The sequence below is a fragment of the Pleurodeles waltl genome, chromosome 9, assembly GCF_031143425.1.
Source record: "Pleurodeles waltl isolate 20211129_DDA chromosome 9, aPleWal1.hap1.20221129, whole genome shotgun sequence".
NCBI lineage: Eukaryota > Metazoa > Chordata > Amphibia > Caudata > Salamandridae > Pleurodeles > Pleurodeles waltl.
Window position 1 is genome coordinate 77,511,392 of NC_090448.1, and position 25,581 is coordinate 77,536,972.

At 44.6% G+C, this 25,581-nt stretch overlaps 1 protein-coding gene across 4 annotated transcripts in view; it reads right to left on the minus strand.

Annotated features, from left to right (window-relative positions):
- Positions 1–25,581, minus strand: part of LOC138258583 (protein SSUH2 homolog) — a 164,375-nt gene that overhangs the window by 56,730 nt on the left and 82,064 nt on the right. For all 4 annotated transcript variants that reach the window (XM_069205948.1, XM_069205946.1, XM_069205944.1 and 1 more), the window contains one exon: positions 2,046–2,164. In XM_069205948.1, coding sequence (XP_069062049.1) covers positions 2,046–2,164 — 119 coding nt within the window. The remainder of the gene's footprint in view (positions 1–2,045; positions 2,165–25,581) is intronic.

Genomic DNA, 25,581 nt, shown 5'->3' on the forward strand with positions numbered 1-25,581 from the left:
TCTGTCAAGTTTGACATAATTCTGGTCAGCAGTTTTCTCTGTATCAGACAGCACATTTTAATATATAGAATAAAATGGGGAATCGATGTATAAGCCCTGCTGCCAACCTCTCACTGAGCATGTCCTTTTTCTTGGCACCTGCTATACTTAGGTAAGCATTTCAACAGGAAATGCCTTTTTTGTTTTGCTAATAACTTTGGCGCCAGTTGATGAATCTTTGTAAAAATTCCAAAAAGATTCTGTTTTTTGGATAGTTTGGGCATGGAAAGTTTTGGGGTGATGTGTTGAGCAGAGGCTGAGCAAAAGTGGGGTCGCAAAATACAAAATCCCCATGTATTTTCCAGGGACGACTTTGAACTGTGCTACCGCAAAAACTGCTGAACAGAATAACACCAAATTTGGCATGAAGCTAGATGTTGGTCCAGATGGTATGCTTTGTTTGATTTGGTGTTAATCCATACAGTAGGTTTGAAGACAGTAAAGAACAAATATATTTGTATAGCTGGACGACTGTGATAGAGGTTCTCTTGCAAGAGTTCCTCAAACACAATTAGAAAGAACAGAGCAATCTAAGTGTCCCCAGGGGGGTCTAAAACAAAATAGTGCTTTACCTTTTCACTTTGGGAAAAAATGAAAAACATTGTAAGTTTGCCTTATGGCTCCGTCATGATGACAGAGCTGTCCGTTAAACTTACAATGTACTGACAGCAACCACTGTGACAATGGTTCCTGCCAATGCTAGAGATGTCGGCAGGGCGAGCAGACATTTCAGGTCTATGGAGTACTTTACTCTGTCACCCTGACGGAGTAAAACCCTGTCCACCAACAGCTAAACCAGACCCAAATGTCAAATTCACTGAACAATCACCATTTATGGTTAGGTAAATTAACCTTAACTTGTTTCCCATCATCCATTCCTTAGGACTTTAAATATGACATCACTTGCAACAAGTTAAATGAGATCATTGATGAGATCCCTGATGAGTTCTCAAATTGAAATATATTGATAACATCGCTAACAACACTGACCATGCCCATTTACAGACCAGCATGAAACTGAGAAAATCAAGAGCATGACACTCTAAGTCTCAGCCAAATGTAACACATATCATCCGGAAGGTGCTAAAGTTATTATTCATTAAAAAAAAGACTTGACTTGATCTTCGTTTGGCTCCCATGAAATCTGTACAAAATCTGATATGCCTACAGTGGGTGTAACTTTCTAACTACCTTTCACATTCAATGCAAATTCATAAACAAGTATTATTATACTTATAAGCAAATGACAATTGAATTACCAGGTGCATCCCAGGAGACAGGCTTCTCTCCTTTAATGAATGCCCTGTGCAGTGATCAATTTGTAAAATATTCAGTGCCAGGACCCTTGTCAGGAGGTCACTACAACTTTCACCACCCATTGACCCTGCCAGCACTCCCAATCACAGTACCCACATAACTACTAGTGATCACACTCCTACAGTGTGACAATTCAGACTATTCCAGACCCCCAAACCCACAAACCACCAAACCCCCAAAGATATAGGAATGCCTTGGGCAACAGGTATTAATGTGTATTGATTAAATAAATAACTTGGTTGAGCTCATCTCTTAACTAGCTAAACTGCACCATCATGTGCCACACGGTCATAAGTGCCAGTGTTAACAGTTAAGTGCCGGTGCCAAGCACTGTAAACCACTAGCTCAAATTAAGCTCCAGCCCTGTGTTAAGAATGTTCTAAACAAGAAGTGGATATTCTTTAAGGTGAAAACTTAAGAACTCTGAGTACAAATAATTTTATGAACTGCATATTCCATAATGCGCTAGGAGGAGTGGTTCTAATGTGCCAGCAGAGTCCTCCCACCCACTAAATTAATTGTCCCCACTCCAAGGCTGTCCAGATATGGAGACTGGATATAGTACTGTCTTTACTCACACTAACTAGTTTCCGTCTGCCCTTCACAAAGGGAAACATCTAACCCAGAGAGACATCACACGAGGCACATAAGGACCAACAGACTTCTACCACTATTGAGTGATTACTTACTTTTACTGATGAGGTGTAAGGCACTATGAACCTCTTTTGTCCTGCCTCAAACATGGGAGGAGTATCCACATGCATCTCCCAGAGAGTCGGAGGTGTACCATTCGAGTCTATCTTTTCATCTGAGGCAAAAAACAAAGGATGGTTATGAGTCATCTAAAATCAATCAACTCATTTAAGTAAGGGGTTAATAAATCAAACTAACATAAGTTACTGACAAAGGCACAATTTCTTTGGGTAGTAATAAATTATGCTGTACAAAAAGCAACCTTTACTAGAAATAAAAAAAACAGATTTATGCTCTAGCAATGATAAACAGAAGTTTGACACCCATAATCTAAACAGGCCAAAGGTCATTGAGACAATTAATAGATGCTTGTAATTATCCAAAACTGATGGAGAGTTCTTTGAACATGGCTAGCAGGGCCCTGCTGCTTAAAATCAGATATAGTTTTGCCTGCTTGAAGGTGTAGACATTGCAATTCACCCTGTAAAATTGTTCTGAATGTCTTAGCTCTGTGTGTGGTTGAGTGTGTATAAATATATATGTATATGTATGTATATATATATATATATATATATATATATATATATATATATATATATATTTGTATTTTTATTTTTTACCCAGGATCACCTTTCTATATAAAAAGCGGTCATTTACTTGCCTATATCTTTGGCGTCGCTTGACGAATCTTCACAAAACTTTCCAAAAAAATGTGCCAGTCCCATCAGCCAATGCCTGGGACGTTTCAGGGTGATATGTCTAGAGGGGGCTGAGAAAAAGGGGGGTCCCAAAACACATTTTCCCCATTCGTTTTTACATAGGGTTTTTGAACAGCAATAGTGCAAAAACTACTGGACAGAATTATACCACATTTGGCAGGAAGTTAGGTCCTGGTCCATGAAGCAAATCTTTTTTTATTTTGGTGTAATTCTGTTCAGTAGTTTTTGAGAAATTAAGGGGAAAAAGAATTGTATATCTAGGGACCCAAAGGATTCGTGACCCCTCCCAAACTCGTGCAGAGATCTGATTGACACTTCAACAACAAAAGCTGCAGAAGTGTTGTCAGCCATCATGGGACTCGGTTGAAGCCGAGTCCTAAAAATAATGTAAAAAACAAAGAAAAGGGGCCAAGGTACCGGAAACTCTGACCCCTTAGCTCTGGTGGTGGGGTCCCAAAGGGAGCATTTTTGAAAAAAATATATCCTCTGAGTTGCAATGGATCTGTGGATCCACCGTAAAATAAAATGAAACACGGTCTCCTATGGGCCAAATGTAAAAAAAGCAGAGGGGGGCCTCCTGGACCCTCCCGGTGCCCCGGGGACCACCACCTCTCTGGGACTTATTATTATTTGTATGCAGGGGACCATGTGCCCCTCCACTGCCCTGGGAACTGCCATTGCCCCAGGGCTGTGTTAATATGCGGGGGGTGCCCAGCCCCCTCCCGCTACCCTGGGGACCACCATCTCCCTTGGGCATTTAGGTAATAGTAAGCGGGAACGCCTGTGGCCCCCCATGCCCAGGGGACCACCACCACGGGTCAAAATGCAATTTATTTGCAGGGGCTGCGCGCCTCCAAACCCTGGGGACCACCACCCACTGGGGCTATGCTCAAGTTGGAGGGGGGGTGCACAACACACTCTTGGAGCCGCAGATGGCCCTGAGGACCGCCACCCCCCAGGGGCCGACTCATGCTATGTCTCGGGCTAACAACTCCCTGGACATAGCTGTTTGCTGTGGCTTGGCTGCAGCTCTGCAGCTGCAGCCAAGCCACATTAAACACTTAGGGTTGTAAAACTGTAAAGCAGGTCCTGTCGAAAAAAAAAAACCAAAACTTTAATCTCTGTCCCCTGCATGCATTTAGGGGAAAGAGATGAAATGCTTTAGAAAGCATGGAGCTGCTAAAGCAATGGCATCTCTTTCTCTCTCACTTTCTTTCTCTCATTCTATCTCTCTTTCAATCAATTCCTCCCACTCACAGACCCACTCAGACACTCACGCACCCACTCACAGAGCCACTCACGCACCCAATCACAGACCCACTGACACCCTCATGAACCGACTCACAGACCTGCGTACACACTGACCCACTAAAACACTGATGTACGAACTCTTATCCACAGACAATCTGACAGCCACTCTCACCCCCAGATACGCCCTCTCACACCTGTCATCACACCCAGAGAAGCTGCGGCCAACTCCCACTGCACACAGCCAAAGGACTGTGCACAGTGTGGTTGTGGGTGGTTAGGGGGTGTTGGCTGCAGGTCTGGCTGCAGGCCAGGTCTTGCAGGCAACCTCCCCTGTGCAAAGGTGAAGGACGTGCATGGTGCGAGGTTGGGTGCTTATGGGGGTTGGCCTCAGGGCCTGGCTAAAGACCTTGCGAGGCAGCGGTTGGATTAGCGTATAGAAATGAAAATTACCATATTTTAAAAATACAGAAATTCACTGAAAAAAACAAAGGTTGCAGGGACATTATAGTTAGGAAATAGCATTTAAAAAACATAGAAATTCACTAAAAAAACAAAGGTTACAGGGACATTACATTTTAAATGTACCAAACCATAGAAATTCACCAGTTATAGTTATAATTACCTCAGGTAACTATAACTCGTGCCCTAAGGTAACTATAACTTGCGCCATTGCAATGCACTTCTAATTACCCCACAAATTACGGCACTCATGACATCTTGATAACATCATTGATAATATCACTGTAATATATGCAAATGTTTGATGAAAAAACTGTTCATGGCGGGGGCGCAGGACTATAGGACTTGGTCCCCTGTCCTGAAATGTTAAATAAAAAAAAACACAAAAGGGGCATGTGATTCCTCTCCTTGAGCCACTCAGAGCCCACATCTCTAGGGCCAAGCGCACTTTGAATCAGAGGGGGGCAAATGGTCCTCCTTCCTTGAGCCTCTGTTGAGCCCTCCTCAGACCAAAAAACTACAGAAAAGGAGGGAGCCACAAGGCCCACCTCCCCATGGTGGTATCACCTTCCGGGACCCCAAACTCTGGGGCATCATACAGCACAGTGTCTTAGGGAGCTCCACTCAAGGACACTCTGGTTCCCTGTGTAGGAGACTGCAAGCATACATTACCCATGCTGTCCCAGGCAGGGAACATTACTTTGCATCTGCACTGTGGGAAGAGTAAAATAATGTTATTCCTGTCCAGGAGGCTGCCAAGGAATGAAGCTGGCTCTCGCCAGCACCCAGTATGGAGCTGGCAGGGGAGCATGCTGTGGCTCTGTGGGTCCACTGGCTCCACCTGCAGCCTCCAACATAGTGTGCTGTGGGTGCCCAGCTGGGCACCAAGGTACCCACCAGAGACGCTAGCAGATGGGGTATCCAGGGCCATAAAAGCTTATACAGGGTCTGCATGCTCCTTCCTCTTAATTTAGTTAAAAATGCCACTACAGATGGGATCCCAGGGGGCCCTAGTGGCAGGGGAGGCAGGCACTCTCACCCTTTTAAAAAAAATACAGCCACTGGGGATGGGGGCCTTGGGGCCTGCACGGGCTCAGGAAGTGGGTCTGCATGCCACTTCCCCTTTAATTAAAAAAATATGTTTTGAGTGTCCCGGGTGGGCACCAGGACCACCAATACAATTTGTATTTAAAAAAGTGAATAGATGAGCGGCAGAAGCAGCCCATTTATTATTCACTGATCCTAGGAAGGAACATCCCATAATGTCCTAGGGCATTACAACAATATGTTTATGCTTGTGGTAGCCCCTAGAAGCGGTTTTCCAGCAGTTTTCTAATCTTGAGGGGGCTGCAGGAAGTGACACAGGCCACCAGCAACATTGCAACAACAACAGCAAAAATAGTAAGTCTGCTGGGTCATTAAAACTATGACTCCAGGAAAACTCACAATACTTTATAAAAGCATTCCTAGTTGGAGCTCTACTCTCTTCAGCTGGAGTGCAACATTAGAAAGACTAAAATACACGTAGGTTTTATTTAATAAATATAGGTGCCTGAGTCTCTCTTTTAACATTTTTCATTCCACAAAATGCTATAGTAGAAACTATGTTAAAAGAAAGAGCCACAGACATTTTTACTTAGTTAAAACCTTATTAAAATAATGTTATCTCTTGTTATCCCTAGTAACTATAACTTGTTCCCTAAGGTAACTCTACCTTGTACACTTGCCTTGCACAGCTAAATATCTCAACTATTGCATCACTCATTACATATTCTATGATATCTACATGGCAACATTTCAACTAACATCACTGGTTGACAACACTCTGCATGATTGTGAGTTATAGTTACCTTGGGGTATCTGTTGCACTGCCCACGAGTGCTAGCGCATATGCCATGTACGCAAGAAGTTGTTGTGATCAGTAAAGTGCTTGGAGCCCGTCTGTCGCTCACCATTTGTTGGTTTGTGTGGCTCTCTTCTTTACAGCCTCGTAATTCGTCAAGGCATGTCTGGCATAATTTCCATTCCTCAGTGTGGAGCAGGGATCAAGCACTAATCGATTTCAACGTAAGTAGTGCCCATCCTCTGCTCTCGAAGTCATTGCGTTACTATTTTGTTCTAATTTTGAGTGCCCCGCAAACAGAAGGCTTGTGACTGGCAAAAAAGTGCCTACCAGGCGCACAATTGCAAAGTTTTATTTTTTAAAGCTAACTGTATTTTATTTAGCTAAGTCGTCTTTTCTCAGTTTTCACTCATGTTTTATTTTTGTTTTTGCTCGTGGGCGCTGTTGTCAAAACATGACAATTAACTTGTTCGAAATAATCTAAAACTGATTCAATGAGAGTCCTACCAGAATCCTAATTTCTCAGATAGATTTCTAAAACTTGCCATTGATTTTTCAACCTTTATCTTTAGAAACCCAAGTTGAAGAGTACAGAGATCTCACTGCCTTCGTTCTCAATATTACAGTCTTCTTTATAACTTAAGTGATAGGCACCGTCCAAACGGATGACCCTTTATCTTAGATTCAGGTCTCAAACCTCGCTTGCCTGAGAAATTAGGAGTTCTCCATGGCAACAAGCAATGCAGGCAGCCTTAGTCTACAAGCAGAAGGAGGTCCTTAACCGGATAACCTGCATCTTGAAATTATGGCATCCCTAGGTACTTACGTACCTATACTTGTTTAAATACACAGATGTAACGTTCAGTTTTGGACAACTTTTGGTTTTCAAGGCATTCGAGACAAGTTACCCTCTTCTCCGCGAATGGATAGTATTGTTGCAACACACTTTCAATCGGCTGTGCAGATTTTCAGGGAACCATCCAAGAATCTATATGATAATCATAAACCTAACAAGACACACTGGATGTATTCAGATGTTTGACTGATCTGTTAGTGTAAAGGACCGATCTCCGCCAGGAGGTACACAGGAGTCCAATATGTAGAGAAATGCAGGCAAACAAGAGGTTTATGAACATAAGAGACTGTTCGAGGCCCACTAGTATGCTACAATAACGTCCATCTCGTTTGCTTGGGAACTAAGCAACGCCGTGCCGAGGCCAGTCCTTAAATCGGATATCGGCAATTAATTCCATTGTTTACATTTTTCTCACTGGTGGTGGGATTTCGCAAATTGGTTTGTGGGTGTAAAATATGAAGAAAGGGGAAATGTTTTTAACAACGCCAACAGGAAATTAAACACCAAATTGTATTCTGAAGTATTAAAGCTCACAAAAAAACCTCTGAAAACCGTGTGAAATATGGCAACATAACGACTTTGCATGGAAAGACGTGTGTTTACTGACGATGTTAACAGGGGTAAAGCTGCATTGCAAAGCAGAGACTTCACTTTGAGAGCCGATTTCTAGATTGAGTCATTAGCCAAGTTTTTTCCGTGTTAAAAACGTGAATATGGATCACCTGAAGCAGCGGATGGCGACTGGCAACCGTCCAGCAAGGTGAAAGATGCGAGCTTGGGCCACTGCTTCATGAAAACACAAGTCGCGGCTCACGCTGCATGGAAGGGGCTGGGCAGCGCGGTGCGGGGGGGCGGGCAGGGGCACAAGTCACTCCGGGCAGGCACATGCTCCCAGCGCAGCGTCAGGATTGGCTGGGAGCGCTCCCAGGCCTGTGCAGGCTCTGGAGAGAGCCCTGTGCGCATGGGTATTTGACCGCCCTAGACAGTCGGCCAAACACACATGTTGTGAGGGGGAGGGTTCCTCTTCACCCCCCCCCCCGTGACCCCACCCCTTTATAAGGAAACGATTATAAACACTTTTTTTATCGTTTCCCTTTAAAGGTTTGCAGCTGCAGCTGCTGGCGGAGGAGGGAGGTGGAGGAGACCTTCCTCCGCCCAAATGGAATAGCAACCCCTGGAAAACACCACCTAATTCATGATGGTTAAGAACCCATAAACAATTCCAGGCACAACCTAGTACTAAGCAGTCTGATACAAGCAGGCAGATCAGATGAGTGGACTGGCATGGACCTGAGGCGTTCCTCCCCCAAGCTGACTGGTCCTCACATGGATGACGGAACAGAGCATTATTGACCAAGCTTTCATGCCCCATCACGCATCTGTCGTCCCATGCTCGCTGACTGGCACCCCCACCCTTTCTGGCACTGCCTTGTATTCTGCGGGCCTCCAATAAAGGTGCCATTCACATTAGAGGCGACCATCTGCAGCGTTCTGTGTTTGGCTTACTACTTCACCCAGAGACCAGCAGTTTAACTGTACTGTGCACAGGGGGTTGTGCACACAGAATATGGCGCAGTTTATCAGTCACAAACCAGCCGGCGCTGCTTTTGTTCTAATTATTTATAATGATGGATTACCTGCCGAATCCACATGACCTAAACACACTGACAGAGCAAAAGGGCAGTGGAAGAGAAGCCACCTCCCTGGTGGCCGCTAGCCATCGAATGCCTAACCACCAAAGTGTTAAAGTTGGTGTTTGTAACACACAAATATGAAAAAGAGGCATTTGCAGTGCAACGGGTCTCGCATTTGCTCGAGTTAAAGCTATTAGCGTTGTAAACTCCTAACCGGACTTTTCTAGCCACATAAACTGAAAATGAAAGGTAAAACGGTTTCACATAAGCGAGCTGATGGCTGCCATGAGCTCGAAGGAGAGACACAAAAGAAAACAGATGTTCGCTCGCAGTGAAACGTATCAGCAAATGTGCAATTATTCATGTCATGCAAAGTGCTTGTCTACTGCCCAGCGAGATCGTGCTGCATAAAAAATAAAAAGTAGTCTAGAAGCCATGCATAAAACACGGAGCGTCGCATGTTTTCAGTAGTTTACCAGCATTCTCGAGGAGGACTAAACACCGGAAAAGGCATGACGGATGTATGCCTTTCACTAATGAAATGAAGCAAGTTTTAAAAGGCAAGCCCACGAACCAACCAAACTGATGGTTGTGACATGGGGGTGGTTAAAAGCCCACAGAGAGATTACCTCAGGGGCCAGAGCGCTTGCATGCTCAAAGGACACCAGACTGTCTCCGCCCAAGATCTTTGCTCTCAGCTGAGCCAAAGAGTAAGATTTCACCTGCAAACAGAATGACAAAACGCTTTGAATGGAGGGATTCCCAGACCGCGAAAAGCGCACGTATTGAAAGTTATCGCGCAAATGGTAGAGACACCGTACAAATGTATGTGCCATACCTCTGCTGACCCGGTGACCTTCAAAGACAAATAATTATGTACTCGAGTGAGTGTATGAGAGAGACAGTGAGTGATAGAGAGAGACAACAAAGAGTCCTCAGTCGTCCCAGCATTTGTGAAAGGTACCCGCACAGTGTTGAGAGAATCACACGAACAGAGACTTGCACGAATGCTCCAGAGGGAAGTTAGTTGGAAACTAACATGATAAAAAGACTCATTGGCCTAAGGACATCTTTCGGCATAAAAAAAAACCAAGCCGATTCAAAGCGCCAATACCGCATGAGAGTTATTGGCTCCCTGCGTGAATGTCTAGAAAGGATTGTGGCTGGGATGAAAGGCAAACCGGAGGAGGGGCCATCACACACTGTAACAGGAGGAAGTGTGACGTAGTGTGATGGTCAACAGAAATGTTGACTTAGTGAAAGCGCCTGGGGAAGGAACTCAGCACACAAAGGAGGGACATTTCACAAAATGCTGCAATAAAAATAAAGCATTTAAGACAAGCACAACAATGAATGAATAGCATGAGTGGGCACGGTTAAAAGAGATTACAACAGGTTAGAGCGCTTGCCGCTCAACCCTAAAACCAAGTGAAACATAGTACACATGCATGCTGTGAAATATATATCTCACAGCCTTCCCAGGATATTGGGCATGATTAATGTTGTTTTAATGGTTGTTTTATAATGAGTCATTGCAATATTTTTTGTTAACTTGATTTGTAACTTAATTTCATGTCTGTTCCTTTATGTTCCTTGTTGTTCCTCCTGCAAACTGCATGCACTGTCTGTCTGTCTAGAAATGTTGTATGTGTAAATTCCACACAAGCTTTATTAGTCTATCAATGCATTGTGGTGTGTGTTGTATTACAACTGAATTTATGCAGCTCTTACTACTCCCGACAAGGTTGTAAAATGTTTTAGGACGAGTACCACATTATTAATGAACCCAAGGGTAGTGAATTAATCTGCTATTTATTGCTTATTGTTGGTTATTGGGATTAGCTTTGTGACTATTCCCTAAATTTATGGTAGATTTGATTAAAAGAAATTAGGTGGGGTGAATAGTGTGGGCTGTGTGAGGGGATGCAAATGGTTGGAGGATGAACTCCACAGCAGCCACATTTACATAACCTCATATAAGCTTTTCTGTGTGAGAACAGCCTGTAAAAAAGTTTAATGGTCCAAGTAGAGACAGTTCTGTTGTTTGCAGTCAATGCTGGTTAGTCTGCTTGTCTTGGAGACAATCAACAGTCTATGGTGTCAAACTGTAAAATCTGAGCTGCACCTGTGTCTGAATATGTGCTCCTATGTGTGTTGTGTATGCACTTCTGTGCGTTTTGTCTGTTGGCCACATATGTGTGCTGTCTTCTTGTGCATCCACAAATATAGTACAAAATACAGTCAATGCAACAACAAACACACTCATCTTATATGGCCCAGACTTACTGCTTGCGAATGGCTTTTTTTTGTTGTTTTGAAAGGGCTCACTAGTTCCATGAATGCTGCTACCAGCACTCACCTCAGTCAGTCACCAGCTCTGTGTATCCCTTAATATTTTACCATTCCAAAACACCCTGGAGTGATCAAATAATAAAGCATGACAAATACAATTCCAATATGGTCGATGGTGTTTATGGTTGTTTGTGCACCAACAAGCAGCCATCTTGGAATGTTTCTATAAAATTAAAACTATAATAATTCCAAAATGTCCACCCATACCTATCCAATCAAGAGGACCATCTTGGAAAGTTGTTTCATTGCTTTATATTTCTTTAGCGTTCCAAGATGGGCCGTGTACTTTATATGCGTCATCCACCTTGGAATAATACACAGTGCTAAAAGCTTTTGAATACATTCACGGATGGCTGTCTGTGTATTCATGGGCAGCTATTGATGAATGGTTTGTATTCTTTATTGTTCACTTATGGTCACCAGCGCTGGCGACACATGTATTTGCAAAGCCAAGGCCACACCTCTTGTCGTTGCCAATGTTTGTGGGTTAAAGTATTTGTTAATGAGTTCTAATCAGATGAGAGTAGATATTTTCTGCCACCCATTACAATAATTGTAAAACAAAATTATTTTCTTCCCACCATATCTTGAGAGGTCCATCCCATCCATTGACCTACAAGGGTGGAAGGTTGGACACCTCACCTCCTGTAACAGGTGGTGCTCTATCATTTGTGACGGAGTACCCTATCCACCAAGGTTGTAATCAGGCCCTAAGTGTGAACACAGTGCTTAAAAGTCACTAGCAGTCAAAAGTTTACTTTAGGTCACGAGGGACTGATGCAAAGTCAAAATCCAGGCAGTCACGATGGAGAGTAGGCCGGCTACAGAACCCATGGAGTGTCCACCTAAACAGTACCTTTGGAGGAGCACAGCATCATTGGCAAAGGCACAATATGTTGGTTTTCTAGCCGCTCTCTGGGAGATGTGCCACTGGAAGGCTCCAGGAAAGTGGATGAGGTGCGTTGATTTCTTTGCCATACTCAGAGTGATGCGTCATTGGTAGGCCTTGCATTATGTCACCATTAGACCACACAGTCTATGGATCTGCTGTCATCGGACACCTGCTGTGTCACTGGCGAAGATGGGATGTGTTGATTTTTCTGCCGCACTCAGTGATGTGTCACTGTTTGAAGATTTTAGCTGTGAAACCCACCTGTGAGGCCCAGGACTGGAGAGGGGGGCACCTCTGGCAAGGGTAGGACTCACAAATGGCACAGTCCAGCAGCAGCAGGAGAGATTCAAGCACTTATTGATGTCCCTGAGACTGTAGGAAAACAGTGGGGAAGCCCACAAGCCCTTGAAGGCACTGTGGCCAGCAAGATGTGTCCAGTCCTTGCCCTCGGCAGGGCAGAGATCAGCAGGCAGCAGGGCAGCTCAGCAATGCAGAGAAGCAGTTCCTTGGAACAGTTCAGTTCCAGCAGAATTGCAGTCCTTACAGCTCAACAGTCTTTACTCCAGCAGAATTCTTGTCAAGTCCAGTAGTAATCAAATTTCAGACCCACGTTCCAATGGTGGCATTTCTAACGTAGCAATAATAGTAGCAATAATAAATCCGACTTTACCAGTAAAGGGGATTTATTATCACCATTCCAATGATATTAAACATGACACAGCTGCTCATGTCCAATCAGGAATTACAGCTTAAATCCCCAGTGCTGGCCTCTGAGTGGAGCAGGGCTCACAGTAATGAGAAACGACTTTGGGAATTTTTCATCACTAGGACATGCAAAACTTACAATTACATATCCTACCTTTTACTTACATGGCTTACATGGCACCCTGCCCTATGGGCTGCCTAGGGACTACCTTAGGAGTGACATGTGTAAGAAAATGGGAGTTAAAGGCTTGGCAAGAGGTTTTAAAAACCAACTCGAAGTGGGATTGAAACTGCACATACATGCTCTGCAATGGCAGGCCTGATACATATTTCCAGGGCTACTTAAGTGGGTGGTACATTCATTGCTGTGGGCCCACCAGTAGCATTTAATTTACAGGCCCTGGGTATATGGTATACCACTTTACAAGTGACGCACAAGTAAATGAAATATGCCAATTGTAGATACACCAATCTAACCATGTTTTATGGGGGAAGCACATGCACTTTAGCACTGGTTAGCAGTTGTAGAGTGCTCAGAGTCCTAAGACCATCAAAACAATACAGCTAAAACAAGGAGTTTAAAGGCAAAGGTCTGGGGTAAGACTACCCTAAGGATACCAGGCCTAACAGTACTGCATAGGCAGCAGCATTGCAATCTTAATACACACAGAAAAAAGCAGAGCACAAGCAGGAGGGCAAGCAAGATATTCTCACACCAAGAACAGTTGCACCACAAGAAGTTGCAATGCAAACGTTCCTCACACAAGCAGTAGAGCAGAGCATTGCAGTTACCTGTGGGAAAGAGACACACACATACACCCCCCCCCCCCCACACACACACACACAACAACCTGCCCACCCTTCATTGGCAGTTGAGTAAAGCTTTCCTCACATACAAAAAAGTTACAGTATGGGCAGCAGCTATGAAAATCAACTTCACACAATATGTACAGTAGGTATGAGGTGGGTTTGAGAAGGAGTAGCACAGTAAGCAACTGTGGAAGCCTCCATCACACAGCTCTAAGGTCCAGTGTAACATTCCCTCACATGACAGTTGTGAGATTGGCAAAACATAAAAACAAGAAGCAGCAACTGCAGGACCTTTACAAAATACGTGTAGCACTGCAGACCACGGTACACATGCAAAGAGGAAGTAATGAGAAGAAATAAAGATATTTCTCCTCGTTACACTAGTCTTGGGTGGTGCAATGCATGTTTACAAACCTTTTTTTAATACAGGTTTGCGTCAAAATACATGAATGGATACATTGAAACACTTAGGCTCCTCCAATGTAATGCCTACCTGACATGAGGTACACAAGGAAGTGATATGCACTGTGTTGTGTTATTTCCTTTTTTTTTTTTTTTTACACAAATCCATGCACATTGGACTTTGTTTCGCTTTTTAAATACCAAATTATGTTTTTGCATCGGCTGTGCCAGAAAGTACGCAACCAAGATGCAAAACCTTAGTAAATCTGAAATGGAGTCTTCTCTTGAGCTGCCTACACCTCTTTAGGTGTGGAATCAAATGTAGGTGCATGCGGTTAACTCTGCTCCTTCAGCGGAGTTCGCAGAATTTGCCACCGTGCACTATGCTTGGAACACGGTGTTTGGCAAATACTCCGCCAACCACTGGTGGATCAGTTTACTAGCGTGCTCACCCCTATAGAAGACGAGCGGGATGAACAGCTGTGTAGAAAAAGAGTAGTCATTGATTTTCATGCATTTCGGATTGTTTAAAAGCTTAATGTCTGCATTAATTAGCAATATAAAATAAGCAATATAAAAAAATGCCTGCAATGAGAAACCGACGGCTTACTGTTGTGTGAAGTTGTTGAAAAGCACGCTGTTAAGCAGGAGCTTCTCCTCCATTAGGGCAGAGGAGCGTTGCCGCCCCTGCCAGCACCGCAAACCTTTCACCAAAAAATGATAATAAACCATGTTTGTCATTGTTTTTTGGCAAAAGGGGCGGGGCCACAGGCTGTGACGACCCTGAGGGGGAGTGCACCGCATTCCCCCTCAGTGCACGTGTATGCTCTCTCTGACCGGCCAAACACACATGCGCAGTAGGCTCTGTCCAGCCCAGCAGCACAGTTGCAAGGCTGGAGAGAGCATGCACAGGCTCCCAGTTGCCTGGGAGTGCCCTGGCTGGGCAGCGTTAGGATTGGCTGCAGGGCAGGCTAGGAGCATGTGCCTGCAGCCAGCAGAGGAGTGGATGGAGAGGTAAGTGTTTTTTTTTTTACAAATTTACTTTTTATCCTCCTCCCTGCGCACCGCCCGCCCTTCAAGCGCGCTGCGAGCTATGACTGCTGTTAAGGTGAGAAACGCCAATTGTTGCTGCAAAAAAATAACGTGTCCTTACTCCTTAAGGGGCTGTGACTCGTCGACTATCAGAATATTTCCTGGAGTTTTCTCTGTCATAATGATGTCCGTTGAGTTAGTAGTTGTTGCTCAGTTGTGGGTGACAGTGAGGAAGATCACTGGGAAGGAAACAAAAGCAGCAATGCTAGGCAGCCTCATGGGCAATCTGCTGACAGGAACTTCCATCTCAGGGGCTGGATATCATGATTGCAAACAGCCTATGTTTGACGTTGAAGATGTTTACGTGTCCACATGGCAATGAGGCAAAAATGGGCTGGGCAGCTTCAGCCTAAAATCAACAGATGTTTTAGAGCTGAAAATGTTGCATTTTTGAACCTACAGTTTTAGTTTCTTAAATCCTTAAAAGTTTCTTTGTTATGCCGTTAAAATTTTGATTTGAATGCCCAAATCCAACAACTTTATATGTTGAAAAATTAAATAGTATAACTTCAACTAATATTTCCATTTCAAATGCATCAAACCTATATGCTTTATGTAAAGTGGAGCAAAATGGGATCGGGTCAAGGCTCTGCTGCGGCTCATTGAAAGCAGACAAACACCATTCTGAGGTGGTGCAGTTTTCAGAAAAGAGCCAAAATTAATTTGTAGACATAGAAATCAGAATGTACTGTGTCAGTTCTCAGACTAAGGGCCTGAATTAGAACTTGGGGGATGGAACACTTCATCACAAACGTGACAAATATCCCATCTGGCGCATTACAATCCCACTGGACATAATAAGATCGTAATACAGCAGACGGGACGTCAGTCACATTTGTGAAAGAGTATTCCTCTCCACCAAGTTCTAAATCAGGCACTAAGGGCCAGATGTAGCAAGCAGTTTTGCCCATTCTGTGTCTATGGGAAAATGTGTTCGTACATATGGCCCTAAGTTGCCACAAGGAATGCAATTGCTATGCAAAAGGCCTCTTCCTTTCCAGCAGCGGCTCAGACTATGGGGCCAGGTCATTCATATGCAGCCCTTGGCCTCACTGGGGGTTCCTGAGCCCCGTGAGTGAGGGGCAGAAGCAGGGTGAGTGGTGGGACTGAGAGAAAGATGGGAGATCGTACTGGTGGCTGGCCATGGACTCCATATAGAGGCACATGTAAGTGTTCGCCTTAACTGGAATCAGCGCATTTACCGTCAGCGCTGCTAAGGGCAGACATGCGCGCATGTTCTTTAAAATGTTGATGTATAAATGTCTGTTTGTTTAGGTGATGTTATATTTCTTATGCATACAGTCACATATTAGCATGTGGGAGTAGCTTGTGTAAGCAACAAAATGCATATCTAAATAGAAGGGTGGCCAAGTAATACTCCGCCTGTTCGTGGAACTCTGCAGAATTTGGCTGAGTTTTCCGGTAACTCCGCTGAATTCTGAGGAGTGAAACTCTGTGGGCTCCACCCAGGCCTGATCAGAAACCCTGCAGGGAACAGTTCTGCTGCTAGCACAGAACCTGAGCTGCAGTCTCATTGTAGGCAGACTACTGTGCTCCCGCCCCTGTGAAAAGCCATTCAAAAGAGAAAGAGGTTCTGCCCACCAAGCTCTGCTGTGAGGAGTGTCCTGCTTTTTTGGATCTGGCATTACCAAGACATTTTGAACTTATTAAAATTATATATATAGTATAGTTAAAGTGGCTTTCAACCAGCTCTCTTCATCCACTGAGCTACTGAAGGGTTATTCGCATTTAGCTTCTGTCCACTACAGCATGTGGGTCAGACTACATCATCCACTGGTTAACTTGACTTTGAGTGACTGCACTTTGCTGTTTCATATGGAGTACTTCCGCACGCAAGGTGGTTCCCATCAGTGCCAGTGTTTTTGTTTTACTTTATTACTATTACGTTAGTGTTCCCTGTGTGTAGAAGCTGATATGACAGCAGGATGCTTTCAAGCAGATGCATGCACAGGGCACAGTTCTTGTCTTCTGCTAATGCTGTTGTAAATTACTTCATGTTGGCCTTTGTCTAGCTGACTAATAGTATGTTACAGCATATCAGATTGTGTCCATTCAAAACACTTCTTTATAAAGTTATCCTCTTTTTAATATGCACACAGTGAAGTGCATTTATAACTGCACCCCTGTATGTCAGAATGTTATGCATTTTAATTGAGGACTACAGTTATCATTGAAAAACAATTTAGTTTGTATGTCTTACTTGTTTGGCTTTCTAGTTTGCTTTCAGTACTCCTGTAGATCATGCTTATTTAGACATTAAACTAGTCTATTACTTATTGAAGCATTAATGTTTATTCCAATTTCGTTATCTATCTATCTATCTATCTATCTATCTATCTATCTATCTATCTATCTATCTATCTATCTATCTATCTATCTATCTATCTATCTATCTATCTATCTATCAATCTGTCTATCTATCTTTACAACACTATCTATCTGTATGCTGTCTATCTACCTATCAACCTGTCTGTCTATCTATCAATCTGTCTGTCTATTTACCTTGTCTGGTCTAATTACCAACATATCTATCTATCTATCTATCTATCTATCTATCTATCTATCTATCTATCTATCTATCTATCTATCTATCTATCTATCTATCTATCTATCTATCTATCTATCTATCTATCTATCTATCTATCTATGTATCCCTTCTATATGTATGCACACCTCTCTATTTAGCTGTCTATCTATGGAGCCATCTCTATGCAACCATCTATCAACCCTAACTTTTTCATTATCTTTTCAGTCCTTTCTATGTATCTTTTTAAACATCTATATTTATCTTTGTTTTAAATCCTCCTGTGTGAGAGCTAATGACTTTGGTATATTTTTTCCATGTTGTACAACAGTGGGGGTGGCTGTTCAGCATGAAAGTCTAAGCAAATAAGAGGGCAAACTTTAATTCCTATTGTATTGGCAAACCATCGGGTAGGGGTATTGAAGGTGGCTGTTCAGCATGTCTAAACGTTAGTGGCATGGCATAGAGGAGAGTGGCACAGAGGAGATGTGAGTGGAGCAGAGTAGTGTGACATAGAATGGCATACAGTGAGTGGCATACAGTAGAGTGGCATGGAGAAGCATGGCATAGAGTAGAGTTGCATAGAGTACTGTAGAGTGGCATAAAGTAGAGTGGAATAGATTGGGGTAGCATAGATTGTGTGCCAAAGTGTAGAGTAGAGTGGAGTAGACTGACATGAAATAGAGTGGTGTAGAGTAGAGTGGCACAGAGTAACAAAGAGCAGAGTAGCTTGGAGTGGTGTAGAGTGACATAGAGTGGAATGGAGTAGGGTAGAGTAGAGTGGCATAGAGTTGCATTGAATCGAGTGGCATAGAGTAGAGTTGCATAGACTACAATACCACAGAATAGAATGATCTAGAGCTGAGTGGTGAAGAGTGTCACTGTGTGGAGTAGCATAGAGTGAAGCTGCATAGGCTGAACTGGAGTAACATGGAGTGGTGAAGAGTAGAGTGGTGTAGATTAGACTTGTGTAGAGTGGAGTGTTATAGGGTTTTATAGAGTAGAGTTGCATAGAGAGGCTTAAATAGAGTGGCCTAGAGTGGGGGTGGACTGGAGGAGAGTGACATGGAATAGAGTGGCATGGAGTATAGTGATGTAGAGTGGAGTGGAGTGGCGTAGAATGGAGTGTTGTAGAGTAGAGTGGCATAGAGTAGAGTAGATTGGCATGTAGTAGAGTGGTGTGGAGTAGACTCTTGTAGAGTGGTGTAGAGCAGAGTGGTGTGGAGGGGCAAAGAGTAGAGAGGAGTGGCATGGACTGGCATAGAGTGACAGAGTAGAGTGGCAGAGAGTAGAGCAGCATAGAAGAGTGTGGCAGAGTAAAGTGGAGTAAACTGGTATAGAATGCAGTAGAATGGCATAGAGTGGAAAAGAGTGGCATAGAGTAGTGTGGCATAGAGTGTATTGGTGAAAGTATAGTGGAGTGGAGTAGAGAGAAGTGGCATAGATTAGCTTGGCATAGAGTAGAGTAGCATAGAGTGGCTTCGAATGAAGTGGTGTGGAGTGGCATAGACGAGAGTGGTATGGAGTAGTATATAGTACAGTGGAGTGGTGTAGAGTAGAGTGGCATGGAGTGGTGTAGAGTAGAGTGGTGTAGAGTAGAGAGGTGTACAGTTGCATAGAGTATAGTGGCATAGCGTGGCATTGAGTGGCATTGTGTGAAGTGGTATAGAGTAGAGTGGATTAGCATAGAGTAGAGTGGAAGTGGAGCATCACAGAGTATGGAGCATTAAGTAGAGTGCAGTGGTGTAGAGTGGCATGAAGTGGTTGTACAGTGGTTAAGTACAGTGGTTTAGTAGAGTGTCATGAGTATGGTGGCACAGAGCGGGACGAGTACAGTAGAATGGTATTGAGTAGAGTGGTTTGGAGTAGAGTGGTGTAGAGTGGCATGGAGTGGTGAAGAGTGGAGTGGCATATACTGGAGTGCAGTGGCATAGAGTGGAGTGGTGTAGAGTGGAGTGGTGTGGAGTAGAGTGGCATGGAGAATAGTGCATGGAGTAAAGTGATATAGAGTGAAGTGGAGTAGCACAGAATGGCTGAAAGTGGAATGGAGTGGTGTAGAGTACAGTAGCATAAAGTATCATAGAATTCAGTGGTGTTGAGTAGATTCGAGTGGCATTGACTAGAGTGATGTAGAGTGGTGTTGAGTGGCATAGAGTGACATAGACCAGAGAAACATAGATTAGACTGGCATGGAGTAGAGTGGCATATGGTGTGCTAGAAATTGGGTTGTTGGTTGACTGGAGTGTGAACCTTAGTCAAACAGCAACCACAGTCCTAGTCTGGGTAAGTGTTAGACAAACCTGTAAATTGACCTTGGCTCACTCTCTGGAGGCTTGGCACAGAGCAGTCAGGCTTAACTTAGAGGCAGTGAGTAAAGTATTTGTGCAACACTTTAAACGTAAAACAGTGAAAACACAACACACAGAGATTCCACACCAGGTTAGAAAAATAACTCTGAGTTTAACAAATCAAATAAGACCAAAATCACAAACATCCAATGGGTTGAACCTGAGTTATGAATTTTTGAAGGCTAAACTGTAAAATAGCATATAGCAGCGAGAAGCACTAAAACAAATTATCTTGTGGCGCCGGACTGGGACAAAGGCTAAAGTTCAGGCCTATCACGATGGAGCACAGGCTGGCTAAAGAGACCCAGTTAGGCCCACTGAACAAAAGTACCTTAATTTGGGTTGTGTAGCATTGTATCGATTCTGAACTAAGCAGCAGTGGTGTAACAAAGGCCCCCGCAGCCCTTGCCCTGGAAGGGGGAGGGGGCCCTCAGCACAGCACCTGGCCTGAGTGAGCCCAGGAGGGGGACCCTCCATGTTCTTTTCAGGGGAAGGCCCTCCAGTTTTGTTACACCACTGCCACGCCATAGAGGTGAAGTGTTGATTTTCTCCATACAACAGTGATGATGCAATGGTTCCGAGATGCAGCGGGGTTAGGGTGCAAGTTCCTAATGCATCGACATTGAGGATCCAGGCACCAGTATTTTGATGCAGAGATCAGTGTTAAGGATTCACTGGGCAGACAAGGCGAAGAGTCGGTTCTGAAGGGTTCAGAGGCTGAAATGCGGAGAGTCGGTGTCGACATTGAGGCTGCCGTTGATGGGGATGTGAGGACCTTGTGACAGGAAAGGCTTTGAGTGGCATTTCTGAACAGGTCGGTTGGAAGTCTTTTATGTCCCCGAGACTTCAGATCAGGAGGCCAGCCAGCTAGCCCTTGAACTCACTCTGGGTTCTTAATTGAAGACATGTAGGTCCAGTCCTTCTCACTTCCAGGCAAAAGGGCAGCAAGGTGAGCACAGCAAAGTAGGAGTCCATCAGAGTAGCAGTCCACCAGAGTGGCAGTCCCTATACCTGCACAGCAGTTCTTCTTCCTGGCAGAGTATCCACAGGTCCTGCAGTGTACTGAGTTGGTGGTATCAGAGGTCCAGTACTTAGTACCCAGTTGGGCCTTTGAAGTGGAGGAGACTTCCAAGAAATGTCCTGCCCTCACTGCCCTGGCTCTAGGCTCACTACAGGGGTTTATGCAGCCCAGTAGCTCGTAAGTGAGGCTGTGCCCAGCTCCTCCCTCCCATCCTTCAAGGATGGCCCATCAAGTCACACCTAAGCTCCCATTGTGTGTGTCTGTCTAGGAGGAATACACCACGTCCAGCTGTCACCCACCCCAGTCGTGATCAGAGACAGGCAGTAGGCACCAAGGCCCGTATTTATACTTTTTTAGCGCCGCATTTGCGCCGCTTTTTGACGCAAAAGCAACGCAAACTTACAAAATCCAATTGTATTTTGTTAGTTTGCGCCGCTTTTGCGTCAAAAAGCAGCACAAACGCGGCGCTAAAAAAGTATAAATACGGGCCCAAATGTCTAAAGTAAGAAATGCTAACTTTCTAAAAGTGGTATTTTCAGAATTCCAATTTGAAATTCAACTTCACCATAAGTTGTGGTTTTAAATTGTGATTCCAGAGACACCAAACTCAAAAAAGTCTAACTCTTCTAAATTGTGAATGACACTTATAAAATGTAATAAGATAATTCCACTGTTAGCATATGGTAGAGATAGGTCTTGCAGTATTGAAAATCGATTTGGGAATTTTTCACTACCAGGGCATGTAAAACTTGAAAGTACGTCTCCTACCTTTTACATATATTGCACCCTGTCCTATGGACTTTCCAGGGCCTACCTTAGGGGTGACTTATATGTATGTAAAGAGAAGGTTTAGGCCTGGCAAAAGGTTTAATTTGCCAGGTCCGCATGGCAGCATAACTGCACACAGAGACTCTGCAGTGGCAGGCCTGAGACATAGTTTGAGGGCTACTTAAGTGGGTGGCACAATCAGTGCTGCAGGCCCACTTGGAACATTTATTTACATGCCCTGGGCACGGGCACAGATAGTGCAAGTTTGAGGACTACTTAAGTGGGTGGCACAATCAGTGCTGCAGGCCCACTAGAAACATTTAATTTACATGCCCTGGGCACAGATAGTGCACTTTCCTAGGGATGTTAGACATGACATCCTTGGCGTGGTTTCCCGTGTCTTTTTGCCTCTGCTTCCCATGTTTTGACTGTGTGCTGGACTCTGTTTTTGCTGTTTTTGGTACTCTGGGCACTTTACCACTGCTGACTAGTGCTAAAGTGCAAGTGCTCCAGTGCGAAATATATGTGTAGATCGTCTTCAAAATCCTAATCCACGCTCACAAAGCCCTCCACGACACCAGACCGGACTACCTCAACGATCGACTTAACTTCCACATCCCGACACGCCAGCTCCGCTACGCCGACCTCGCAACAGTCCCTCGCATTCACCGTACCACAACCGGCGGCAGGTCCTTCTCCCACCTCGCCGCCAAAACCTGGAACTCCCTCCCCACCAACCTAAGCAAGACCCAGGACCTCCTGACCTTCAGGAAGCACCTCAAGACCTGGCTCTTTGAGCAGTAGCACCCGCATCCCCCCACCCCAGCTCCTTGAGACCCTACCGGGTGAGTAGCACGCTCAACAAATTTATTGATTGATTGATTGTAAATGGCTTTTCCATGTTTGTTATATTTGATTTACTAGCAAGTCCTTAGTAAGGTGCACTTGAGGTGCCCAGTGCCTGTAAATCAAATGCTACTAGTGGGCCTACAGCACTGATTGTGCTACCCACATTAGTAGCCCTGTAAACATGGTTCAGACCTGCCACTGCAGTGTCTGTGTGTGCAGTTTTAAACTGCTAATACGACTTGGCAAGTGTACCCACTTGCCACACCTAAACATTCCCTTTTTATACATGTCAGGCACCTCTAAGTTAGGCCCTAGGTAGCCCCGTGGACAGGGTGCAGTGCATGTTAAAGGTGGGACATGTACTGATGTGTGTTACATGTCCTAACAGTGAAATATTGCTAAATTCAGTTTTCACTGTTGTAAGTCCAATCTCTCTCATGGATTAACATGGGGGCTGCCTTTAAATATCCTTAAAGTGTAGTGTCCCTTTGAGAGAAGATAGAAATATGGAGTTTGGGGTCTCTGAACCCACAATTTAAAAATACATCTGTTAGTGAAGTTGGTTTTTAGATTGCTAGTTTGAAAATGCCAATTTTAAAAAGTAGGCATTTTCTTGCTTAAACCATTATGTGACTCTGCCTGTTTGTGGATTCCCTGTCTGGGTCAGACTGATAGTTGGGCTGTTTGTGAATCTCCTCTAGACAGTGACACAAAGGGAGCTGGGGTGCAGCCTGCATATCCTGTTGAGCCATCTGAACTGGAGTGGAGGGAGGAGTGGTCACTTACATCTGAATGGGCTGTGCCTCCCCTCACACAATGCGGCCTCCTGGTGTGTTTTTAGGGCCTGGCCTGGACAAGGCAGGATCTTGTGAACAACAGAGACTTTCCTTTGAAGTTTGTCTACTTCAAAGGCAGAAAGAGGTATAAGTAGTGGACCCCAAACCCCAGACTTTTAGATCACTTCTGGAATCAAGAGGAGCCACTGCTGAGGAGAAGAGCTGAGAAGTCCTGCCCCTGCCTTTGACTGTGCTTTGTTGGGCTTCCTGCTTGAGAAGTATCTCCAAGGGCTTGGAGTACAGCTTGCCTCCTGTTTTGAAGCCTCAGAGACAGTAAAGGCTTCACCATCCAGTTTTGAGTCTACATGCTGTGGACTCTAGCTTGCCAGAGGGTGCCATTCCAGTTCCTGTCACATACAATGAAGTGGTGTAGAGTAGAATGGCATAGAATGTGGTGGAGTGGAGTCGAGTGGTCTAGAGTGGAGTGGTGTAGAGTAGAGTGGTGTAGAGCATAATGGTGTAGAAGAGAGTGGAGTAGAGTGGTGTACTGTGGAGGAGAATGATGTAGAGTTGCATACAGTGGAGTGGCATAGAGTAGAGTGCAATGGAGGGAAGTGACATATAGTGAGGTGGCGTGGAGTAGAGTGGTGTGAAGTAGAGTGGCAATAGAGCAGAATGGCATAGAGTGGAATGGGGCAGAGTAGAGTGGCATGGAGTGGCATAGAGTGGAGTGCCGAAGGTTACAATGGCATAGAGTAGAGTGGAGTAGTATAGAATGGGTAGTGGGGCCTAGAGAGGCATAGAGTGCTGTTGAGTGGCATTGTGTGGCATGGGGTTGCATAGATTAGAGTGGAGTGGCATAGAGTAGCATATAGTAGAGCAGCTTAGAGTAGAGTGGCATGGAGTAGAGTGGCGTATAGTAGAGTGATGTATAATGAAGAAGAGTAGAGTTGACAGGTGTAAAGTGGAGTAGACTGATATAGAGAGGAGTAAAGTCACATACAGTGAAGTGGTGTAAAGTAGAATGACATAAGGTGGGGTGGAGTAGAGTAGAGTGGGGTGGAGTGGATTACAGTGGCCTGGGATAGAGTGATGTAGAGTGGCACAGAGTGAAATGGCATGGAGCAGAGTGGCGTAGAGTAGAATGGCTTAGAGTAGAGTGACATAGAGTGACATTAAGTAGAGTAGAGTGGAGTGGCATAGAGTGGAGTGGAATAGGGTACAGTGTCATAGAGTAGAGTGGAGTGGCATATAGTGGCATTGTTAGGAGTAAGGTAAAAGAATAGCGTGGCATAGAGTAGAGTGGCATAGAGTAGGGTGACAGAGTGAAGTGGTGTAGAGTAATGTGGCGTAGAGTAGGCTGACAGATGGGGGTGGAGTGAAGTAAAGTGCCATGGAGTAGAGTGAGTAGGGTAAAATGGTGTGGAGTGGTGTAGAGTAGAGTGGCATGAAGTGGTGTACAGTAAAGTTGAGTGCTATAGAGTGGCATAGGGTCAGTGGCATAGTGTAGAGGAGTGGCATAAAATTATGTAGAGTGGCATAGAGCAGAGTGGTATAGGGTGCCGTAGAGCGTAGAGTGCCATCAAGTGGCATTGTGTGGAGTTGGGTGACATACAGTAGAGTGGCATAGAGTAACATTAAGTAGAGTATAGTGGAGTGGCATAGAGCGGAGTAGATTAGAGTACAGTGGCATTGAGTAGAGTGGAGTGGCATAGAGTGATGTAGAGTGGCATTGTGTGGAGTAGGGTGGAAAAGAGTAGAGTAGAGTTGCAAAGAGTAGGGTGACAGAGTACGGTGCCATAGTGAAGTGGTGTAGGGTAAAGTGGCGTAGAGTAGACTGACCACTGGGGTGGAGTGAAGCAGAGTGACATGGAGTAGAATGGGTAGGATAAAGTGGTGTGGAGTGGAGTGGTGTAGAGTAGAATGTTGTGTAGTGGCATGGAGTGGCATACAGTAAAGTGGAGTGGTGTAGAGTGAAGCGGAGTGGTGTAGGGTCAATGTTATAGTGTAGAGTGGAGTGGCATAAAGTGATGTAGAGTGGCATAAGAGTGCCGTAGAGCATAGAGTGCGATCAAGTGGCATTGTGTGGAGAGGAGTGGCATAGAGTAGAGTGGAGTGGCATAGAGTAGAGCGGCATAGAGCAGAATGGCATAGAATAGATTGCGTACAGTGGAGTGGTGTAGAGTTGAGAGGCTTACCGTGGCATTGAG